Here is a 19,248-nt window from a genome sequence, read left to right on the forward strand (position 1 = left end):
GTTGATAACAGTTGTCAGCTTTCTCCCTCTGCTTACCTTTAAAAGAGAATACAGTGCAGCTTCGTGTGTGTCTGTTGTTAGGGCAATAATCATGGGAAGTGAAAGTAATAATTGTGAAAGAAGCTAGATGAGAATTCCTATGTAGAAATTTGCTATATTATTATGGTAGCCTTTGAAGGTTGTTTAGATGCACCATGACTGTGTACAAACGAGCACACTTTGGGATATTGTTGACATACTTGCCACATTTGAAGATTGAAAAACTCTTACCTCCACTAGTTTCCATTCCTTTTTCTATACTGCCAAACACTCCCTAAAATTTCAGAGGAGGTAGCTGTATTTGTTTGCTTTCCTGTAGCATATTAAAAGCTTAATAAACATGTGTTGTGGCAGTTTGGTGGGCTAATGTTCATTTTGTCAGATGCGTGCTGCAGCATCCTGAGTTGGTGTGTGTGTACCACATGAGGAAGAGAGAAACTGGTGAATTTTGGGTTCAAAAGAGTATGAAATTTAGCCAGGTATTGTTTTCTGTGCAGAATTGAAACCTGTACTAAAGAAGAGCCATGCCCCAACATGAGCCTAAGTTCCACACCAGCTGTTTTGATAAAATATCAAGAATGATTGTATTAACATTTAAAGAGGGGCAGTTAATTTCATATAATGGCAGAGCCAACCCAATTCCAGGGTACTGGAGCCACCCACTGAAGTATTCCAAAAAGAAGGTTGGCAACATAATGTCCTAAGGGGCTGAAATGCTCTATGCCACTGATTCCCAACCTGAGGTATGTGTCCCACCCAGGGGTATGAACCAATATGTGTGAAAACATGAATAATGGTGGGAAAAGGCACTTGTGTCAACAGTGTAAGATAAGCAATGGTGCGGCTAAAAAATATTGTAAATAAATAAATAAATAAATAAATAAATAAATAAGATACAAATGAAAAATGAAGTTAACTGAATGTTACCACAGGTGTTTGTCTTTCTGGCAAACTTTCTGTAAAACAAACACTATAAAAGGTTTATCATATGGTAACTTCCTGTTTTGCAGGGATTTATGGAGCTGGTTGCCTTATTACTGAAGGCTGTCGTGGTGAAGGAGGCATTCTAATTAACAGTGAAGGTGAACGGTTTATGGAGAGATATGCTCCTGTTGCCAAAGATCTTGCTTCAAGAGATGTTGTGTCTCGTTCTATGACTATTGAGATCCGTGAAGGAAGGCAAGTTGGGCTGTGCATCATTGCCTCATTCGGGAATATAATGTAGACAGCATTGTGCTAGGATTCCTCAATATCCAGCTGGAATATTTTAAAGAATTTGAGAATGTTTGTAAAGAATGATAAAGAACTGATACATTGACATATAGACTGGATACGGTAGGATATAAGGAAGACCCAATTCTTTGACCATTTTGTACGATCAGAAATGTAATAAGTGCTTCTGGCAGAACTAACAGTTCTGTTCCTGACAAAACAAAAGTGGCTTGTGTATATGGGTGCATCTAGCAGAGATCAGTATGACTTGCGGATTGGAAGGGAATAAGATGGGCACATGTACTTTATCCTAATTTTGTTTGCAAATACAGCTCTGCTTATAAAGAATCAAGTACATTCTTTCAAACTTCAGAAACAGCCAATAGGTTGAAAGATGTCTGGCCAGTTTCTGTTGCTGTGATTATTGTGCTTATTGGTTAAGATGATGGGTGACGTAAAATGTTTGCATTCAGGAATTAGTGGAAAAGGCTTGCGTCAACAGTATTTTTTTAATAACAGAGGATGTGGTCCAGAAAAAGATCATGTGTACTTGCAGTTGCATCATTTGCCACCTCAGCAGCTGGCAACACGTCTTCCTGGGATTTCAGAAACTGCAATGATATTTGCTGGTGTAGATGTCACAAAAGAACCCATTCCTGTTCTGCCAACTGTGCATTACAATATGGGAGGTGTTCCTACAAACTACAAAGGACAGGTAATTTACCTTTACTAGTAATATTCAGATAGAAAAGATTTTGAATAGAAACTGTGACTTGTTTCCTGTAGCTGTGACAATAATGCTATTTCAGCTTCAGGCACATTTGGATGAAACAAACACCCTGGATCCATTCCAGTTGGGCTTCAGGCTGCGCCATGGTACAGAAACGGCATTGGTCGCCCAGTTAGATGACCTATTGAGGGAGGCCGACAGAGGGAAAATGTCTCTGTTGGTCCTCCTTGATATCTCAGCTGCCTTTGATACCGTCGACCATGGTATCCTGGGGAGGCTCTCCGAGCTGGGAATTGGTGGACTAGCGTTGCCCTGACTCTGATCCTTCTTGGAGAGATCTTTCTTCAGAGAGATCAGCTTGGGGAGGGGGACTTGGCCCCTTGGAGCCTCAATTGTGGAGTTCTGCAGGGCGCAATCCTCTCCCCAATGCTATTTAACATCTATATGAAGCTGCTGAATGGGGTCATTAGGGGTGTGGAGCATCATGCCATCAGTATGCTGATGACACTCAGCTCTACATCTCCTTTTTTCCAACTACAGTGGTGCCTCGCTTAACGTTGATAATCCGTTCCAGGAAAATCGCTGTTAAGCGAAAATGTCGTAAAGCGAAAATAAAAAGCCCATTGAAACGCATTGAAAACCCTTCAATGCATTCCAATGGGCTAAAAACTCACCGTCCAGTGAAGATCCTCCATACGGCGGTCCTGAGGGTGGGTGGACTCACTGTCAGTGATTTGGGAAACACCCTCTCTTTTGGAGGGGTGTCTCTCACTGCTAAGAATGAGGTTCGCAGCTTGGGGATCCATCTGGACCCGGCGCTCACCATGGAAACTCAGGTGGCATCAGTGGTCTGCACTGCCTATTTCCATCTTTGGCAGCTTACCCAGCTGCGTCCCTTTCTTGACGTTGGTGCACTCTCCACTGTGGTCCATGCGCTCGTAATCTCGAGATTAGACCACTGCAATGCGCTCTACGTGGGGCTACCTTTGAGATTAATGTGGAAACTACAAATGGTGCAGAATGCAGAGGCCAGACTTCTTAGTGGGGTGAAGAAACATCAACATATTACTCCCCCTTCTGGTCGCATTGTATTGGCTGCCCATTCAATTCAGCATTGCTTTTAAAGTTCTAATGATCACATACAAAGCCCCAAACGGTTTAGGATCTCAATACTTGGCGGAACGCCTCCTCCTACCTAGATCTACTTGTCTCACCAGATCTAGCCAGGAGGGGCGACTGAGGAGCCTAACGCCGAGGGAGGCCCGGAGAGAAAAAACAAGACACTGGGCCTTCTCGGCAGTGGCTCCCAGGCTCTGGAACATGTCCCCCCCCCCCCCCCGAGATTCATCTGGCCCACTCGCTGGGCATTTTCAAAAACCAACTCAAGACCTGGTTATATAGACAGGCCTTCCCTCCGGACACTACGTAATTCTCTTTATCTTTATCTCTTCTGTTTTGTGTTAATGTTGGAATTTGTTATTTCATATTAATTGTTTTTATTATGTGTTTTGTGAGCCGCCCAGAGTAGACTATGTCTAAATGGGCAGCATATAAGCTCAATAAATAAATAACCCCACTCCTCCTGCCTTTCCTTTTTAATGTTGGCAAGTGCCTTTTCTTCACAACAGGAAGGAGACACTGCTATGCTGATACAAAACAAAAATAAAAATAAAATTAAAATGTTTTGGCACCGTGAAGATTAGCTGCTATATTTTAATGTGAGCTTTCGTGGACAAGTCCCCTTCTTCAGACATGAGAATGGGAATACATGGCAAATACTTATACAGTTATTTATACTTGGTCCCAAAACAAAGTAGTTGATGATGTGGCATTCCACACCTGGCAATGACCGTTAGTGCTGATGTTTTATTTTTCATTTTTTCTAATGGCAGGTGATTACACATGTAAATGGCAAAGATCAAGTAGTACCTGGTTTGTATGCTTGCGGTGAAGCTGCCTGTGCCTCCGTTCATGGTGCTAATCGTCTTGGAGCAAACTCTCTCTTGGACTTGGTAGTGTTTGGCCGTGCCTGTGCTCTTAGTATTGCAGAATCCTGCAAACCTGGTAAGTCTGCTTGTCTGTTTTCCAGTGTCTTACATTTCATCTCTTAAACAGTGATCTCACCCTGCAGCTCTGTCACTGCCTTGTGTGTTAGGAATGCTTCCTGTGTATTTGAAGACCTGGTTGCATTCCCTGGAATCAGCTTGGGTCAAAAGATGCACTGAATTCTAATGCAGACCTTACTGATTAAAATATTCAGAACCACATTTGCCAGCACAATCAAATTGGAATCTCTCTGCAGTACCACTGGAATATTACTAATGATGTTGAAAGAATATTAAAATGTAGGCATTGGATATGTATCACTCTGAATCCATAGAAGCTGTATAGTTTTTCTCTGTGTAAGCTGTTCCTGACCTGCTGTCATTACCATACATGTTATTTTTTGTATTCCGCTTTCTTCCTCAAAGCTTAAGTACAAGGTTCTTTTCCTCTTGCCCATAGCAAGTCATCTGTGTCTTGTCTGAGTTGGCCCTCTTCCAGACTCTTTCCTTGCCTAAGTCCTAGTCCAGAGTGCCAAGTGCCTTCCCTGTATTAGATGAAAGGACAGATAGAGCTGGATACCATCTCTCTGTTGCAAAAGTGGACAAAGTCCTCCAAGCTCTTTGGACCTGCCAATGTCCTCCAGAAAAATGTTTTAAAAAGGAATAGTTTGTTATCAGAATTCATCAATAAAACTGCTAAATCTGTACCAGAAAATCAATAAACGTGTAAGCGATTTTTTTGTCAGTGTAAATTTTAAAAAGAGCCTTTTAAACAAAAAAAAAAACCATTCTTTTCCTGACCATTCCAACACTTCTCTTGTCTTGATACTCGATTGTAGAGGATTTACTGTTTTGTTATTTAAGAGTATAACTGATGTTATTAACGTTTATTAACTGCTATTGCCAGGGTTGTGGTGGCATTGTGGGTTAAACCGCAGAAGCCTCTGTGCTACAAGGTCAGAAGACCTGCAGTTGTAAGATCGAATCCATGTGTTGGAGTGAGCCCCCGTTGCTTGTCCCAGCTCCCGCCAACCTAGCGGTTCGAAAGCATGCAAAATGCGAGTAGATAAATAGGTACCACCACGGTGGGAAGGTGATGGATTTCTGTGTCTAGTCATGCTGGCCACATGACTACGGAAGATTGTCTATGGACAAACGCTAGCTCTATGGGTTGGAAAGCAGGGGGACTTTTGCAGGAGCTGTAAACTTCATGGACTAGATCCACAGTCAGAACATTGATAATAGAAATTTCTGTCACTCTTACAACTCCTGTAAATATAATTCCTGTAAATCAGAATCTGGCAAGTTGCCACCATAATGATAAGTACTGTATTATTATTCTGAATAAGTTGCAGAGCAAGTGGATTATAGTGGTGTAAAATAAAGGAGTCTAGTAAAATAAAGTAGAGCAATTCACATGGTCTACAAACACCATGGATCTGAATGGCTGATGGGCTAACTTACTCAAGGACCAAATTTTTTTCTCAGTTCTTTATTATGAGCAACTGCCAGATACTGACAGGCATGAAAGGCAATGTTACTGTACAGTGACCTTGCTCTGAGACTTGGCTGGAGCTGATTGTTTTGCAGTGGCTTTTAGGCAACTGCTGTTCAGACCTCATTTTTCAAACACAGTGTACACTTTCAGGGCTTCTTTTTAGAAGAAATAAATATTTTATCACTCTGTATATTCAGAATTCCACATCTTGACACATTGGCAGTTCATTAATTGCCAGCTAGAAGTGAGTGCTGAGTAACTCAGTAAGTTAGATATCTGTCTGCAGAGCCGGAGGTGGGAGTTCAGTTCCACACTGGGCATCCCAGAAAAGCCAGCTTGTGTAGCCATGGGCAAGCTGTAAAGTCCCAGGATGTTCCCAGAAGAAGGGAATAGTAAACCACTTCTGAATGCTCTCTACTTAGCAGACTCCGAAAAAAAGTCACCATAAGTCAGAATTGACTTGCTGACAAATTGTTATTATTATTAAAAGTGAGTGCATCTTCATGTTATGCCTTCTGCATGCATAACAGAGCAACAGGACTTCTGTCTATTAGGTCATAGATCTAGCAGAAGGGTTTAGCTAGTCTATTCTGCAATTTGACAAGAGCTGTTGATTTATGCTAGCTGTTTCTTGTCCATTTTACCATAAACAATACCAATTGATTAGCTCTGTCATTCGTTATTCCTTGAGGGCAGAGGTAGTTTTATATTATGGTGTTTTATTATTATTATTACTTAAATTTTAGCTTTGTGTATTTTAACTGTCTGAAAACTCACAGGCTGAAATTCTGTTGCTTGGTGTAGTAAGTTATAACTAAAATAGGCCTATTGACTCATAAAGATTTCTTGAGTCAAATCTTCCATAAGTTCCATTGTTTAAATAAGCCTACCCTAGTTAGAATTTACTACTCTGAGCAACAGGATATCAACCACTGCGACTTCTCAAAGAAGAAATAATAAATTATTGTCTGTATTTTTCCAGATTAAAATGTAGTTATATTATTCTTTTGTTTGTTCTTGTTAGGAGAACCAGTTCCACCAGTTAAACCAAATGCAGGTGAAGAATCTGTCGCAAACTTGGACAAACTACGCTTTGCCAATGGAAGCATGAGAACATCAGAATTGAGGCTTAATATGCAAAAGGTCAGAAAAAATATTAATAAGATAGATACAGCATGACTTGGTGACTATGCAGAGACATTTCAGATACATTGTGGAGAAAGAGATATGACGTGCACGGACTGAATGGTGACAGGTTGTCACTGGGATTATACAGTAATGTGTAATGTCCTGTAAGATCTTCTCGGGCCAAGCGGTTGAGAGTTTTGATCCCTGAGAGAGGCCTGGAAAATGATGACCAGAAATGGGGCCTTCTTGGCAGTCCCTCCGCAACCTTGGAATAGTTTCCCGCCTGAAATTTGCCTGGCCCCTCCATTTGGAACTTTCAAAAGTACTAAAAACATGGCCGTTTAGACAGGCCTTCCCGGACTCTAGAATATCTTAAACTAATGGTGCTTTTAAAAACTATACATTCAACCCTTCATCATGTCTTTATTATTTAATAATTTTAATAATTTTATTTTTGTTAGTGTTGCACTTTGCTTTAGTTGTTAATCATGTATTGTTTTGTAAATATGGTATTTGTAAACCGCCCAGAGTGGTCTTGGTAGCCAGATGGGCAGTATTTTTCCATGTATAAAACAACAGTTTTCCCTTAAATAATTTGAGAAAAAATTGAGGGTCATTTTATATACAGAAGGCAGCTCTTTACTGCTGCCTTTTGCGAAGGCGTGGGGCTTAGCAAAAAGGAAGGGGAGGCGTTTCTTCCTTTTTGCTAAGTGCTGTGCTTTCTCAAAAGGCAAGGAAAAGCAGCAGTCACTTTGACAGTCACTTTCCTTGCCTTTTGCCAAGGCATGGGGTTTAGCAAAAAGGGAGCCCTTTGATCCCTTCTTTTTCTAATTTGGGGTTAGAAAAGGGGGCCATCTTATACATTGGGTCTTCTTATAAATGGAAAAATATGGTAATTCCACACAAGAAAGCTAACCTGGCATATCAGACCAGAGGATTTTTTCCCAGAGTGGAAATAGTCATTTGCTGTAGATTTTGCTGTGTATTTGATTATAGACTGGTTGAAAAAGATTTGGCTATGTTCAGTTATGTTTTTACGCTAATAATAACTATTTTGTCATCTATAGGGGATCAAGCTGTCCTTAAGTCAGAAGTTTTACAGGGTTCCTGAAATGTTCAATAACTGTTTTGCTTTTTGATCTTGATCTATTCCTAGACAATGCAAAGCCATGCTGCAGTGTTCCGCACAGGTTCTGTCCTACAGGAAGGTTGTGAGAAAATTTCCAGCATATATAACAGTTTGGATGACTTGAAGACATTTGACAGAGGTAGACTGAATATCAATTGCTACATTGTTTAGTACTGTTAACAATGTTTTCTTAAAAGTCTAAAAACTTGGGAGTAAGTGTGGTTGTGCTAAACAGCCACTTTGGACTTCACTTTGTCCCAAAGGGAAGTGATAATGAGACAGCAAAGAAAATGTCAAAAGTAAAAACTTGTATAATGTACATTTCTAAGTATCTATTTGGCAAATATCTAGCATAGCTTTTCAAACTTTCAGTTGTCAGAAGCACTGTCCAGTTGACATATCTGTGGGGATTCTGGAGGATGTTCCAGAATACATCCTCTCTTCAGATAGAGAATGGATCAGGCCTCCAACCACTGTCTTTTGTGCCTGAGAGCATGTGAAACATTTGCCTGTCATTTTACATTATAATGTGCAAGCTGCCTGGTGCAGTGGGAAAGGAAATAAATGAATGTTAGGTATTCTGGGCGAGAACCTTTGTTGCTAAGGAATACTTTTTGAATGTCAGGATTTATCTGACAGAACCTGAGAATGCATAGAAGACGTGCCTTCTAAAAAGGCAGCATGTTTTGTGTTTATGCGTGAACATGAGTCAGAACGAGGCACAAATCAAATACCTGCTGATCATTTATTTGAAAGCTTATTATTAATCATATATTTACAAAGTATGGAGGCAAGTCCTAATGAAATAAACCTTCCATCAGTGAGGAGATAAGTGCCCTGAAGAGGAGCTAGAAAAACAAACAAGCACAGTTTGGCAAAGAATGGAACTATGTCTGTTGGCAAGTGGTCTCTCACAGAAGGATGAACTTTGCAAAAGTTGACACAGACTACACTTCTAGAGTAAGGAGAGGGGCAAAGAAAGTCACTTCCACAGAGGGGAAAAAGTTGTTTCTTGTGGTGACAATTGAAAATACAAACAAGGATTTTAGAAACTGGTACAGAATTTACATTGATCTTGATTATAAGATATTAAAGAACATGTGAGTCAGTTTTCTGTGCCATAACATGAGACAATTTCATATAAAAAACCTGCAAAGTTGGTTTGGTTAAATGCACATTTGTTTGTAAGTGGCCCCACAGTGTTCAGTCATGCTTATTCCTAGGCGACCATTGAGAATTGTAACCTTGACCTATTAGGAAATGTTTGTATACTTTGTGTACTTCATCATTTGTGTACTTTTCCTGCTGGTACTTGTTGAACTTTATTGAGAGGAAGCATGATCAGAATTAATTAAATAACTTCTCTATTCCTTCTAATTCTCTTTTCAACCCTTTTTTTTTTTTACCCTAGGCATTGTGTGGAATACTGACTTGGTGGAGACTTTGGAACTACAGAATCTAATGCTTTGTTCCTTACAAACTATTTATGGTGCAGAAGCTCGGAAAGAATCACGTGGTGCTCATGCTAGGGAAGATTATAAGGTATGCATCTATGATTTACATGCTGTCCCCTCCTGCTGTGGTGCCTCCCATGCTACCATGATACTTTCAGTCCAGTGGAGAGTGTTTTTGTGGTAAGGATGATACCTGCACATATTTCTGCTTTCTGTTGAGCTGTCTTCCTCAGAATTCATGCCTGCAGTAATGGCTTCCTCAAGTTAAGATTTGGAAATCCTTACTTTTCTAGATTTTGGTTATTGAATTTTGACTATAATGAAAAAAGTAAAATGTTATTCAGTCAGTTGTGATCATAGCTTTGCATTTTAAAGGTACTGTACACAGCTGTGCTTCCACAGTTTTTTCATAACTTGTCACTGAAACTTAGAAAGATACACATAGAGCTTTATTTAATCCTGTCCCTGATTAGTAACTTCTTTCTTTGTTTCTTCATCTGAAAAAAATTACATTGTATTACATTACATTACATTCTTTAACATTATATTCATATGTTAAAGAACTGACATATAATGAATCCTGTTTACATCGTGGTAGATGTCCCTCTGTGTCTCATCCTCAGAACCTTTTACTTTGTTAGAAAATATAAAACTGCATCTCAAGGCTATTCCTATCATTCCACCATGGTTTAGGAAGAAGTGAATTTGAGAACAGCAGTTGTCTTGTTCCTTAGATCAGTGGTCCCCAACCTCAGGCCTCTAGATGTTCTTGGACTACAACTCCCAGAAGCCTTCACCACCACCTCTGATGGCCAGGATTTCTGGGAGTTGAAGTTCAAGAACATCTGGAGGCCTAAGGTTGGGAACCACTGCCTTAGATTATCTCCTTTGTGTTGCTGAGGTCAAGGGCAGAGAGATCTTGTTCTTTTAAGGTTCTAATACCACCTTTTTAATTAATAATGGAATCACTATATTCTGTAACCACAGAAATCTCCACACATCAACTTCTGTAGCATATTTTAAATGTGTGGTCAAGGGTGGGAGCACAAAATAGAAGTAGTTCAGAAGGAATTGATAATTTCAAAAGATTTTTGGAAACATAGCTTTAAACCAACATTGGCACATTTCTGTACAGAGAAATCTTAATTTCTTTTTCATTGTTGCAGACTTACTGTTGTTGTTTTTAAACTGAGCTACTAAGTCACTACTCCTTCATGGATTGCTGCCTTGTCGTGGCGAAGGGGCTTGAGTAACTCAGAGAAACTATGGGCTATGCCGTGCAGGGACACCCAAGACGGACAGGACATAGTGGAGAGTTCCGACTAAACGCAATCCACCTGGAGTAGGAAATGGCAAGCCACTCCAGTATCTTTGCCAAGAACGCCCCATGATCAGAAACAAAAGGCTAAAAGATATGACGCTGGAAGATGGGCCCCTCAGGTCGGAAGGCGTCCAACATGCTACTGAGGAAGAGCGGAGGACAAGTACAAGTAGCTCCAGAGCTAATGAAGTGGTTGGGCCAAAGCCGAAAGGACGCTCAGCTGTGGACGTGCCTGGAAGTGAAAGGAAAATCCAATGCTGCAAAGAAAAATACTGCATAGGAACCTGGAATGTAAGATCTATGAACGTTGGGAAGCTGGAGGTGGTCAAACAGGAGATGGCAAGAATAAACATCGACATCCTGGGCATCAGTGAACTAAAATGGACAGGAATGGGCGAATTCAGCTCAGATGATTATCATATCTACTATTGTGGGCAAGAATCCCGTAGAAGGAATGGAGTAGCCCTCATAGTCAACAAAAGAGTGGGAAAAGCTGTAATGGGATACAATCTCAAAAATGATAGAATGATGTCAATACGAATCCAAGGCAGACCATTCAACATCACAATAATCCAAGTTTATGCACCAACCAGCATTGCTGAGGAGACTGAAATTGAACAATTCTATGAAGATTTACAACACCTTCTAGAACTGACACCAAAGAAAGATGTTCTTCTCATTCTAGGGGACTGGAATGCTAAAGTAGGGAGCCAAGAGATAAAAGGAACAACAGGGAAGTTTGGCCTTGGAGTTCAGAACGAAGCAGGACAAAGGCTAATAGAGTTTTGTCAAGAGAATAAGCTGGTCATCACAAACACTCTTTTCCAACAACACAAGAGGCGACTCTATACATGGAAATCACCAGATGGGCAATATCGAAATCAGATTGATTATATTCTCTGCAGCCAAAGATGGAGAAGCTCTATACAGTCAGCAAAAACAAGACCTGGAGCTGACTGCGGTTCTGATCATCAGCTTCTCATAGCAAAATTCAAGCTTAGACTGAAGAGATTAGGAAAAACCACTGGGCCACTCAGGTATAATCTAAACCAAATCCCTTATGAATACACAGTGGAAGTAAAGAACAGATTTAAGGAACTAGATTTGGTGGACAGAGTGCCTGAAGAACTTTGGATAGAGGCTCGTAACATTGTCCAGGAGGCAGCAACGAAAACCATCCCAAAGAAAAGGAAATGCAAGAAAGCAAAGTGGCTGTCCAACGAGGCCTTAGAAATAGCAGAGAGGAGAAGGGAAGCAAAATGCAAGGGAGATAGGGAAAGTTACAGAAACTTGAATTCAGACTTCCAAAGAATAGCAAGGAGAGACAAGAGGGCCTTCTTAAATGAACAATGCAAAGAAATAGAGGAAGATAACAGAAAAGGAAAGACCAGAGATCTGTTCAGGAAAATTGGACATATTAGAGGAACATTTTGCGCAAAGATGAACATGATAAAAGACAAAAATGGGAGGGACCTAACAGAAGCAGAAGACGTCAAGAAGAGGTGGCAAGAATACACAGAGGAATTATATCAGAAAGATTTGGATATCCTGGACAACCCAGACAATGTAGTTGCTGACCTTGAGCCAGACATCCTGGAGAGCGAAGTCAAGTGGGCCTTAGAAAGCCTGGCTAACAACAAGGCCAGTGGAGGTGATGGCATTCCAGTTGAACTATTTAAAATCTTGAAAGATGATGCTGTTAAGGTGCTACATTCAATATGCCAGCAAGTTTGGAAAACTCAACAGTGGCCAGAGGATTGGAAAAGATCAGTCTACATCCCAATCCCAAAGAAAGGCAGTGCCAAAGAATGCTCCAACTACCGTACAATTGCACTCATTTCGCACGCTAGCAAGGTTATGCTCAAAATCCTCCAAGGTAGGCTTCAGCAGTATGTGGCCCGAGAACTCCCAGAAGTACAAGCTGGATTCCGAAGAGGCAGAGGAACTCGAGACCAAATTGCTAACTTGCGCTGGATTATGGAGAAAGCCAGAGAGTTCCAGAAAAATATCTACTTCTGCTTCATTGACTATGCGAAAGCCTTTGACTGTGTGGACCACAGCAAACTATGGCAAGTTCTTAAAGAAATGGGAGTGCCTGACCACTTTATCTGTCTCCTGAGAAACCTATATGTGGGACAGGAAGCAACAGTTAGAACTGGTCATGGAACAACTGAGTGGTTCAAAATTGGGAAAGGAGTACGGCAAGGCTGTATATTGTCCCCCAGCTTATTTAACTTATATGCAGAATACATCATGCGGAAGGCTGGACTGGAAGAAACCCAAGCCGGAATTAAGATTGCCGGAAGAAATATCAACAACCTCCGATATGCAGATGATACCACTCTGATGGCAGAAAGTGAGGAGGAATTAAAGAACCTTGTAATGAGAGTGAAAGAGGAGAGTGCAAAAAACGGTCTGAAACTCAACATCAAAAAAACTAAGATCATGGCCACTGGTCCCATCACCTCCTGGGAAATAGAAGGGGAAGATATGGAGGCAGTGTCAAATTTTATCTTCCTGGGCTCCATGATTACTTCAGATGGAGACAGCAGCCCTGAAATTAAAAGGCGCCTTCTTCTTGGGAGGAAAGCGATGACAAATCTTGACAGCATCTTGAAAAGCAGAGACATCACCTTGCCAACAAAAGTCCGAATAGTCAAAGCTATGGTTTTTCCTGTCGTGATGTATGGAAGTGAGAGCTGGACCATAAAGAAAGCAGACCGCCGAAGAATTGATGCCTTTGAATTGTGGTGCTGGAGGAGGCTCTTGAGAATCCCCTGGACTGCAAGGAGAACAAACCTATCAGTTCTAAAGGAAATCAACCCTGAATGCTCACTTGAAGGACAGATCCTGAAGCTGAGGCTCCAGTACTTTGGCCATCTCATGAGAAGAAAAGAGTCCTTGGAAAAAAACCTTGATGTTAGGAAGGTGTGATGGCAAGAGGAGAAGGGGACGATCAAGGATGAGATGGCTGGACAGTGTCTGCGAAGCAACCAACATGAACCTGACACAACTCCGGGAGGCAGTAGAAGACAGGAGGGCCTGGCGTGCTCTGGTCCATGGGGTCACGAAGAGTCGGACACGACTAAACGACTAAACACACACACACTAAGTCACCATACATACTTAACTGTTTTGTAAGGAATATATTTCCTTGTTTAACCTCATTTGCCTTTTTGAAATCTCTTCCAAATAAATGGTTCAGGCAGAATTTATAGAAGTCTACACTCCTGAGAGTACATTACATCCTAATTTCAGTGTGACAATCAGTCCCTCAAGATACCTGTTTGAAGTCTCTTTTCCATTTGTTTTAGAAACATTGCCGATGTCTTCTAAATAGAGACTTAAAGCTGTTGCCATTATTTTACACTTTTGTTATATTGCTTAGGTAAGAATAGATGAATATGACTATTCTAAACCACTCCAAGGACAACACAAGAAACCATTTGATCAGCATTGGAGAAAGCATACCCTCTCTTATGTAGACATCAAGAGTGGAAAGGTATGTAAGCCCCCTCCTTTTCCTTGATTTTGAAATTATGAATTTTACCTGTGCTGCATGCTGGTCCTAGAAGTTTAAGAAAGCCCTAAGACATGTTGGTTCTAGTTCATACATGTCAGGAAAGTCTTCAGTTTTTCACCTCAGTCTAGAATATATTACTCTTCCCTTTCCCCCAAGCTTAAAGAATCTAAGTTTTTTCACACCAAGAAATTGTGCACTTCTAACTTACAGACATAGAAAATCTGATTTGAACATAAAGTAAATAAATAAATTTATTAGAATATATTAAAGCAGTGATTCCCAACCTTAGGTAACACAGATGTTCTTGGACTGCAATTCCCAGAAGCTTGACCACCAGTTGTATTGGTTAGGATTTCTGGGAATTGCAGTCCAAGAATCCCTGGGTTACCCAAGAGTTGGGAACCACTGTATTAAAGTATAAAGTAATTTCTCATTTAGATTATGATGAGGTGAATGAATGTGCAAGTGTGCAAAATTAGCAATAGTTTCTCTTTTTGATTAATCAGCTTTTTAATAAATACTTTTCTTCTTCTTTTGAAACAAGGTTACTCTGGAATATAGACCTGTAATTGACAAAACTCTGAATGAAGAAGACTGTGCAATGGTTCCACCTGCTATTCGCTCCTATTAGTGGTCTTCATCCAATCTGACATATTTATTGGAAGGTCCTTGGTACAGATCTGATGAACCTACAGTTTTACCAGACAACTGTTGATCCATGGTTGTGGATGAAGCACATCACGCAGCAGACTCTTAAGAGGCTTTACATTCTAGCTTATTGCTTCACATGTGATAAAATCTAGCAATGCAGAGCTCAAGCAAGTCTATTTCTAACTTTCTCTGGATATCTAGAGTTCTGAATGTATATGTATTACCTTTTTTGGCTGTGCAGATTTGTGTTGGTAGATTAGTATTGGTTTTCTTAGAGTTAAATATTAACAAATATAATGCAATTGAAATTTATGGTTTCCTTTGGAACACTGTTATAGAACTGGTAACAATTGGACTTCAGTTTGAAAGTATTACAGATCTCCTAAATGAGTTTTGATTTCATGGGCGTGTATGTTGAGCACCTCATGTTAGTCCTTTCCAACTTGGTGTCTCCGGAAGTTTCAGACTGCAACCCTGATCAAACTGAGCCAACATGGCCAGTGATTAAAGCTGATAGGAATTGTCACCCAAAGCAGCTGAAAGGCACCAGACTGGGAAAGCTACTTTAAGTTGCTCTTATATATTGTGTATTTGTATAAAGCTAGCAGAGGAAAAAGCTACGTTGCATCGCCACTGAAACAATTGTATGAATTTCTCTCTTCACCATTTTTCTGTTTGGAGCTGAAGCTTGTGAACCAACACTCAAAGATTTTGTGTCCATATTTATGCTGCAGATATTCTCTTTTAAATCAAGTATCTGATATAAGTTATTCCTTCTAAACACTTTTTTTGCTTAAAATTGTAGGTGAGGTCATCTTGTTTCTACTTGTTCTTGAGTTGCAAAGATTACAGTAAAAAGATCTTAGGCCACTCCCTGTATTTACTGTGTGATTTTGGGGGCATGGGGGAATTATACATGGAAAATGCCTCAAACCACATAGAGCACTCATTTCCCTATGTATTCACATGCTTAAGGCCTCCCATGCATTAGGATTTTATTACTGATTAATAGTGCTAACGTTTGTTGGATTAATACTGATTAATAGTGCTAACGTTGGTTGGAAACTTTGTGATTCAATAATAATGGATATTCATATTTATTTAAACTTGGAGTGGGCAACTATGGTGGATCCTAGAGCTACTTTTATTTTCCTGGATTCTCCAGATTGTTGCACAGACTGTAAAAACTGAAGTGGCTGGATGTCCACTTCCAGTTTCATAAAGTGGATATTTTGGGGTGTTAAATGGTATGGAGTGGGCTGTGGGCTGTTTAAAAGGTGATCAAGCACTCTTAGATGTGAAAGTTTGCCTCTTTTTCTGGGAAAAGGGAGAGTGCTAGGCACTGCAGAAGCAGCTGGCAGATAGAGGCTGCATATGACCCCAGGCCCACAGTTTGCCCACTTACAATTTAAACCTATGTGTTAAACTTACAGCTGACAGAAGAGAGGCAGTGGAATGTTTCAAATATTAACTTTGTAAGAAAAGATGTATGTAAATAGAACTGCTTAGATCATCTTTGATCATCACTGGATAAAGCCTCCTTATTTTCTTTCTATTGCTCTTTTGTCTGGTGTCCCCCAGCACAGGCGCTGCAGGCTAAACCGCAGAAGCCTGTGCTGCAGGGTCAGAAGACCAGCAGTCGTAAGATCGAATCCACGTGACGGAGTGAGCGCCTGTCGCTTGTCCCAGCTCCCGCCAACCTAGCGGTTTGAAAGCATGCAAATGCAAGTAGATCAATAGAGACCACCTCAGTGGGAAGGTAACAGCGTTCCGTGTCTAAGTCGCACTGGCCATGTGACCACGGAAGATTGTCTTTGGACAAAACGCTGGCTCTATGGCTTGGAAACGGGACAAAAAAATTGTCAAGGGGAACCTTTACCTTTACCCCCCCTTTCTTTTCTTTTCTTTCTTTTTTCTTTTAAAAGATAACTGTTGGGCGAATTATGTCTGCAAAATATATAGAATATGGTGTGATGCCAGACAACATTGGAGTACAACTTTGGAACAAAGGCCTGTAACTTATAAATAGATCTTGTATAAACATGAGGAATCCAGAATGGTTAAATGGTGCTAGTTAACTCTGTTAGCTGAGCTTAGTTATCTATTTGCCTTGTTCTTTGGAGGCAGCTGCCACTGATACTTTCCACATCTCCTGCCCGAAGTTAAAAGTGATGTGCCTGCTGCTTAAAGGACAAAATGATTCAAGTAGTTGCTGCCTCACACTACTGTCTCTGTTGATTTGAACAGGCAGCAGAGGTGAAGGAAGGAAAAGAAGTAATGGAGAGGATTGTGAAACATACTGATACTAGAGGGAGATAAGAGGGGTGAATGAAGTAAGTGTTCTGGAGGACTGGTCTGCAAGAGACTCAATCAGGAGTGTAGTTGACTTGGTTCTGAGTAAACAAGAATGTTAAGCTACAATCCTCTGCCTGTTCTGCAGACTGGTTCCGCGGTCCGGTGTGAGCTGTCATAAATCAAGTACACTTCTTCAGATATACTGTATTTGCTGGCGTAGAAGACTACTTTTTTGCCCTGAAAAACATGCCTCCAAGTGGGGGGGGTCGTCTTATACGCCGGGTGCACTTCAGTTGGGATAGACATAGCTGCCCATAGTGGCTTTCCGATGCCTGCCCACCTCATTCTACATACCGTCCAGTATTGCGCAGTATCCAGCGTGGCTGCGGCGAGCACCAGCAGTGAGACAGGGGTGCCAGCCTTTTCGACGTGACCGGCCCGTTCTGCTCGGCCAGAAGCAGCGGCACTCCGGCCCACCCCTTGTCTACGCACAGCTCACACATGCGCACTTGCACACTATTGCCGGTCACAGGGAGATGCAGGGGCAGGCAGAAGGTGCTGCAGTCGTGCTGCGGTTGTACAATGGTGACAATGAATAGCACCTTTTATTTGGTGTGTGGAAAGTGTGCAGAAGAAAGGGTAGTCTTATACGGCGAGTATATAACAAACTATATTTTGAGTGGAAATGTTGGGGGCTCGTCTTATACACCCAGTCGTCTTATACGCCGGCAAATACGGGTAAGAGTGAGACATGCCTACATGTGGTCTTATGACCAGGCAGGGAAACAGATACAGGATTATAATTATACATATCTTGATCCATGAAAGTTCATGTTAAAATACAGCAATGCCACAACAGTTTTGTTTGTTGTTTGATGTTTAAAATTATAAATGCTTTTGTCTGCACACAAACTGTATTTTTACTTAACACAAGAGAGTGCTGCAACCTGAGCTGCATCTGCGTCACAGTGGAACACTGAAAGATTTGGCTTCAACATATGGTTGAAGCCAAAAGAAGACCAACACACATATTGTTTCTGGTGAGCTGAATAGATTAAAGTCATATCTAGTGTTAAGTAACAGAGCCGATTTACTAACATTTCTCCAGCAAAAGAGCAGGTTATAGATGTAAAATGATAAAGCAATAGGCTTTTAAGTTGCATTAATTTCACTGGGCCAACTGAGTATCAGTAAATGTGGCTCCAACTCAATATTTCTAAAGTAGACAAAGAATGATCAAAAGAAGGCATTTAGCAGCAATTCACAAACACTGGCCATCCGGTATCTGCTTCTTTACAACATTGGCAGTATTTCATGTTGGGATTTGGTAATTCCTCCCCCCTCCTTTTTAATTAGCTGAATATAAGGTATAAAACAAATCAATGACAGCAGAAAAACATGTGAGAGAAGTAGCTAAAGTTTTCCACATCTGCCCCCTTCACAGTAACTAGCACTTTGTATGTTAAAAATCACTTTTAAATTATCTTTTAGTAGGAAAAGTATATTTGCTGGCAATTGAGATCTTCAGTTACAGTCAGAAGTATAAAAGAGAGGAAAAATTGCAGTCAACCATATGGGAGACGGTCCACCATGCAGCTGCATGATCGGAGATCGGGAGCAGAGAATTATGTCTGCTTTGGTCAGAGATCAAAGATGGGAGAGCAAACAGAATGGAAGTGAAGCAAACAGGAAGAAAGAAGGGGCAAGTCAGAGGCAGGGGAAAAGAATTGTGCTAATTGGCTAGTGGCAGAAGATTGTCATCTTAGTTTGTAAATGCTTCCTCATCCCACAGAAACCTAGAATTGGGTTGCATGCAAGTTTATTTTCTCCAGTACTTAGCAGGTGCAAAAACGCTTCTTGGATTTGAGTGATATACTGTATGTGCTTACGGTATACAGTACATATTACAAAGAAATAGCCACGTTTCCCCAAAAATGAAATAGGGCCTTACATTAATTTTTGCTCCAAAAAACATTTGGGCTTATTTTCAGGGGATTTTTTTTTCCTATGTACAACAATCTACATTTATTCAAATACAGTCATGCAATCCTCTGGTTCCTGCACAATGGTGGAGGGTGGGGTTTCACTTAACTGGAGCTTATTTTTAGGGTAGAGTTCCTATTACGAGCATCCCAAAAATCGTACAGTGGTGCCTCGCAAGACGATGTTAATTCGTTCCAAGAAAAATGCTGTCTTGCGAAAACATTGTCTTGCGAAACGCGG

The 19,248-nt window shown here is 40.8% G+C and overlaps 1 protein-coding gene across 1 annotated transcript in view; it reads left to right on the plus strand.

Annotated features, from left to right (window-relative positions):
• The window catches only part of SDHA (succinate dehydrogenase complex flavoprotein subunit A), a 29,796-nt gene extending 14,196 nt beyond the window's left edge, over window positions 1–15,600 (plus strand). The window contains exons 8-15 of the mRNA XM_020814231.3: window positions 1,050–1,218; window positions 1,771–1,966; window positions 3,874–4,045; window positions 6,549–6,667; window positions 7,809–7,920; window positions 9,193–9,323; window positions 13,945–14,058; window positions 14,624–15,600. Coding sequence (XP_020669890.2) covers window positions 1,050–1,218; window positions 1,771–1,966; window positions 3,874–4,045; window positions 6,549–6,667; window positions 7,809–7,920; window positions 9,193–9,323; window positions 13,945–14,058; window positions 14,624–14,710 — 1,100 coding nt within the window. The 3' untranslated portion in view covers window positions 14,711–15,600. The remainder of the gene's footprint in view (window positions 1–1,049; window positions 1,219–1,770; window positions 1,967–3,873; window positions 4,046–6,548; window positions 6,668–7,808; window positions 7,921–9,192; window positions 9,324–13,944; window positions 14,059–14,623) is intronic.
• The last annotated feature ends 3,648 nt before the right edge of the window (window positions 15,601–19,248 follow it).

The sequence above is a fragment of the Pogona vitticeps genome, chromosome 6 (assembly GCF_051106095.1).
Source record: "Pogona vitticeps strain Pit_001003342236 chromosome 6, PviZW2.1, whole genome shotgun sequence".
NCBI classification, from domain to species: domain Eukaryota; kingdom Metazoa; phylum Chordata; class Lepidosauria; order Squamata; family Agamidae; genus Pogona; species Pogona vitticeps.